Source organism: Ascidiella aspersa, chromosome 4 (assembly GCF_963924565.1).
Source record: "Ascidiella aspersa chromosome 4, kaAscAspe10.2, whole genome shotgun sequence".
Classification (NCBI taxonomy): domain Eukaryota; kingdom Metazoa; phylum Chordata; class Ascidiacea; order Phlebobranchia; family Ascidiidae; genus Ascidiella; species Ascidiella aspersa.
The window spans coordinates 5895739-5900848 of NC_139450.1; the positions used below are offsets into that span (position 1 = coordinate 5895739).

Sequence of the window (5110 nt, forward strand, 5' to 3'; positions counted from 1 at the left end):
CAAAACTTACTTTATAAGGACATTCAAAACATTTCCAAGATAATAGTCAGCTGAAAACTCTATGCAGCATGAAATGCTGTATAAATATGAATAACTGCATTTTACTTGCTAAAAAATATACGACATTGTAACTATAGTCGCATCATTGCAATTCAGTTCATCATAATTGTTCTGTTACATTATTTTCATGCCTAGCTTTTATGTTTAACTCTAGCAGTTAAATTTCTGTTCAGAATAATTGCTTTGATTATACGCACAACTGGAAAAGTTTTACTATGGTTTTTATTAAGGCTGCTTTTCACTACGCATACAAATTAACTTCTTAGTGGGTTTAAAACGTATGGACGAACTAAACTGCAGTAAAGTCGGCCTCCATATGCCTCACAGCATAGCAACGGCCTCCATATTCCGCAACAGGAAACTCTAATGGCTATAAACAGCTTTCCTTAAATCAAGACTAGAACGAGCGAATAACGGAAAATGGCTGCAGTGGCTGCAGGCTTATTGTTGTCTACCAGTCGTTTCTGAGCGTCGACTGATCACTTATTTACCATTAAATAGCTTTTTCTGGAAAGTGAACCATTGGTATTGAACATCATAACAGTCCTGCCGGCATAAAGTGTTTGTTTTGATTGTTGGAAAGTTGCAAAACGCGTTTGCTTTATTTTGGTATGATGATAAAACAATATATGTCACAATTGTCACATGCATATTACGCGTCCTAACGTTGATTTGCAAGTATGTAAGATTTCAATTTTTTAATAGGGAAACATGTTAATAGGAAAAAAGGTAAACAAAGTGCTATGCTTACAATCTGACAGCCTCTTGCGACCCCAATCTTTATTGTACATGGAGCATTTTGCTACCCTATTAGCAGTATTATTAATCAAAAATAGCTCCGCTGGTGATTGTAATTCTTTACCAACGTTTCAGCAACCTGTACAAGTCGCCTTCGTAAGGGTGAATGACAACGAACGCTTGTACAATATGTGAAAAAACACTTAATAACAAGTTGATATATCGTTTTTATCGTTTTTGGTAACCTTATTCCACAGCACAAAAGTATATTATTATAGCGAGGCACTGTGATTACAATAGCGCCAAAAATGCGCAAATGCATCAAATAGTTTAACTTGTTGCATTTATAGCATCGCGTATCCATCGCAAGAACATTTTTCTTTGATTGTCGAACTTCTCTTGATGTCAAATTTTCCTGCATGTGCCACTGAACGGACGTCCGTCGATGTTGAACAATCGCTTGAGGAAATAAACCTGTATAACGAACCGTTTATACAAAAACATTTCTGTTGCATTTAAAATAACCTTAAATAACCATGTATTGATTTACTTGTTGGTGTACTATATGGTAAGCACTAAAACTTAAAAAGCTACAGTAATGCAGAAAAATCTGTAATATCATAGTATTATGACCAACGACATAATAAAGCCGCAAATACACAGTAATATCCACGGGAGAATAACTTAATCGTCTGAATTAGACATAAAACATGTCGAAATGTGTCCTAAATTCTTCGGAATAAGGCATAAAAAGCTAAAATAACGCATAAAACTGCAGGAGAGGGTTTGGCTTCGGCCGTTTTGGTGTCGACTTTGGGTTAAGATAAAAGCTGTATTGGCCTGATTGTAACGAGTTAGGTTTTATTCCAACGGGTTTAGAACCTCGATTTAGACGTTATTATGACTACTAGGTATTGGTCCTATTTTGGTTTATTCCGGCCTGTGTTTTATTCTGGCGTTATTGTTGTCCTTATTTCGGGTTTATGGCTGGATTTCATCCAAAAATATTCACATTTGAGCTTTTCACATTTTGAATTTTGACTTATAACATTTGGTATTGGATCAATCAGCCGAAAGTTTTGCGCCAAATTTCGCGTATCGGTGTCGCGAAGATAATATCAAGTTACGGATATGTTTCCTGTTAATTCACTGCGTTTTTAAAACATAAAAAAGTCATTAGCAATATTTATAAGGTTCCGTGCTTTATATTGCTGTGCTTTTTGCCAAACCGAACGAACACGTCGTTTCACCTTTAGCCTAGGGTTGCAGAGTCGGAGTCGGAGTCGGACCCGGGACTCGGGACTCGAGTAAGGCCACGTAAAACTACCCGAGTCCGACGTGCGTATGCGCAGTTCCAAATTTAAAACTGATTTGCCGACAACTTTAAATTGTAAAGGTGTAATAGCATTTAATGGAATTTTTTCCAACCATGTATTGTGGGTGGATGAATTATATGACACCCCTATAAGTGGATTGCTGAATATCCACCTAAATTGAGTTACGTAAATTGGTAAAGTACATGATGTAGAGTTGGAGCCTGATTCGTGGCTGGACGAAATCGTACATTTAGCCGGAGTCGCACTAGGATTAATTTTAATGGTCGGAGTCGGACTCGGGTAATTGTTAACGGACTCCGCGGCTCTGGTTTAGCCTATTTGTTGCGTAACGAACCTGTCCAAACGAAACGCTGCAAACCAGCAAAATCATTGCGACGGAAAAGTTAGCGACCAAAGTGTTATTATTTTCCACCAACTCTTCGTCACGTCTTGCCATTGAGTTTTCGTGCTTCACGCTGGCACTTACCCTGGCAACATCGTGGAACATTTTGAACAGCGTATCCTGAAGAAAAAACGGAAAATTACGTTTTCGTGTATCTTACTACACAAAATTTTTTGCGCTTCGAACATGACTTAACTTTCTTGGATATGCAACCACAAAAAAAAAAAAATTCCAAATACTGTTTTACGGTAAATTCGGTAAAAGGTTCGTTTTTTAATATTACCAAACTGGGTTAAAAAATTGAGCAGCCTGAAGCTCTTAAGTTTTATCACAAAAACTTAAGTCCGAGTCTAGTCTTTTAGAAAAATTACAAGTAAAGTTCCAGTCCGAGTCATCAGTTGCCCAAGTTAAGTCCCAGTGAAGTCATTATTAGAGCAAGTCACCTTCACGTCTAGTCATTGGCATAAAAATAAAACGTTAAACTATTAAAGTCATTAAATTCGTCTGATTAAGAGCAATAACTCGACTAAAAATAACGAAAACCCTGTATACAGCATGGAACATGTATCACGTACAAAAATTAAAACAAATAACCCAAATTTAGTCAAAAATATTTAGTGAAGACACCTAATTTTAACCAAAGGTGTTTGACAAATTGACATTTCCAAGACAATTCATTCGTCCTAAAGACTTAAGTCAAGTCGAGTGATTTTGGTCACAAGAATTAGATCAATTCAAGGCAAGTCATTTCCAAAAAACAACAACAAAAAACAGTGACTTAAGGGCACTTAAGTTAAGTCATTGACTTAAGTCATTACAACACTGTAATATAGTAACAAACATTTAGGTTTGCAAACGGGCAAAATAAACGAATATTGAACCTACATATAAGGTGTACATGGTGTCGTTCCTTTGCTTTTCCACAGAGTGAAAGGTAGTCACGTGTTCATGATGCAGTACAGTCAGTTGGAGGCTGACTCGCTTCGCGGAAAACCGGTCGACGATGTTTTCAAGACAAACCTCGTACCAACCTGAACCAAAGCTAAAACAATTAGTTTTTATAGGTGGTGGATAATGTCAACCTGCATTTTTTGACCCAATGGCGTTCTTAAGCAACTGTGTGGATCATTGGCATTTGGCATTTTTTGTCAGCCGATAAGTAAAAAGTGTCCGTCCAGATTGCATGTCCAGCTCAGTGGTTGCGACCTTTTTTTGTTTTCGCGACCCCCTTTTTAGTTTTCGTTAACATACGCGACCGGCCCCAATGTTGCTGTAGTACACAAAAAACTGAGTTAATTAGAACCCTTTTTAAAAAAAAAATTTTGGTGTTGTTTTATACAAAAACGGAGTTAGTTAGAACCCTATTGTCTGGAATTTTGCCCGAACTGGACATAACTAACTAAATTTACGGTTTAAGCACTAAAAGCAGTTTAAAAAGCTGAAATGAGTATAGTTATCCAAGTCCGCACTATACAGATGCTTATAGAGGTGAAGTATATTTATTAACATTCAAACAAACTGATTTTCGTTTAACTAAGTCTTGTATACTTAATTTGAACTTTAATTTGCAGGCAACCAGAATTGCTTTTTGCCATTTGGATTCGGGCGGGATATTTTATTCGAAAAAATGTCGTCATTGAATTAAGCAGTTGCATGTTTTTTGGGCTAATCGGAACTAACCACGGTGATTAGAAACCTATTCATATTAAATTAAAAGGACAACATTATTAGAATTCCAACACTCATCTCTGAAACAAACGCAATACATTTGATGTAATTATGTTTATAAAAAAGTTGTTACACAATTGAAATAAGAATCAACGTTTCGGTAATTAACTTTAGCTACCTTCCATGGGGCAGTAAAACTGAATGTGTTCTTCCAGAGTAGGTCTCGGGGTTCGGGCAGCAATGGATCCATTGGGATAGCGAACGGTTGCTGTAATGCTTCCGTGCGACTGAAAAGAAGGCGGGGTTTCCACCTATGACAACAGAAACATAAGGTTAAATCTATAGCAGGGGTGGCCAGCACGCGGCTCGCGAGCCGCATGTTAAATCCATTGTATATATATACTTTTCTTGCGCGATCGCTTTGTGGGAGTGAGTATGAAATGGACCATTCATTTTGTTCCATGTGTGTGTAACGTGTGGCTCTTAGCGGTTAACCAAGTAACAAATGCGGCCTTTGGTATCTGATTGGTTGGCCAGCCCTGATCTATAGGGATGACCGATACTTGAACTTTTATTCCGATACTGGTATCAGATAATTGGGACAAAAAGTGTCGACATCCGATCCCATACCAAATTACGTCAGTGCTATGTTCCAACAATCTAAATAGGTGAAATTGAATCATTAAAAAGCCCCTTTTGAAGTTTAACAGGCCTGAATTTGCTTTAGGTTTACGAAGTTTAGTTACCTTAAGCTATTTTATATAATTTTTGATACATTTACCTATCAAATTTACCCGAGTTAGATCGCAAACTATCGTGAATTTCTAGGTTAATTTGGTATCGGATCGGCACCGATACCACCCAAGTATCGGACGAGTACCGCTACTACCACTTGGCATGGGGTATCTGCTCCAATACGATATTG

At 37.4% G+C, this 5110-nt stretch overlaps 1 protein-coding gene across 1 annotated transcript; it reads right to left on the bottom strand.

Moving 5' to 3' along the window:
* Positions 1-1081: 1081 nt before the first annotated feature.
* Positions 1082-4648, bottom strand: LOC146146837 (transmembrane emp24 domain-containing protein 6-like). The gene is made up of 5 exons (XM_083387100.1): positions 4589-4648; positions 4364-4496; positions 3403-3548; positions 2470-2637; positions 1082-1272 (listed from the first exon to the last, which is right to left on the bottom strand). Exons 1-5 carry the CDS (start codon positions 4646-4648, stop codon positions 1204-1206), a joined length of 576 nt encoding a protein of 191 aa, XP_083243226.1. The 3' UTR covers positions 1082-1203.
* Positions 4649-5110: the final 462 nt, after the last annotated feature.

Bases quoted from the DNA above. Each gene is read 5' to 3' on its own strand.
- LOC146146837 (XM_083387100.1), bottom strand. From the start codon at position 4,648: ATGGAACAAAATGAATGGTCCATTTCATACTCACTCCCACAAAGCGAT. The intron at 4,497-4,588 runs GTATATATATAC...CTGTTGTCATAG, and splicing joins AAAGCGATCGCGCAAGAAAA to GTGGAAACCCCGCCTTCTTT. The intron at 3,549-4,363 runs GTAGCTAAAGTT...GCTTTGGTTCAG, and splicing joins GTTTTACTGCCCCATGGAAG to GTTGGTACGAGGTTTGTCTT.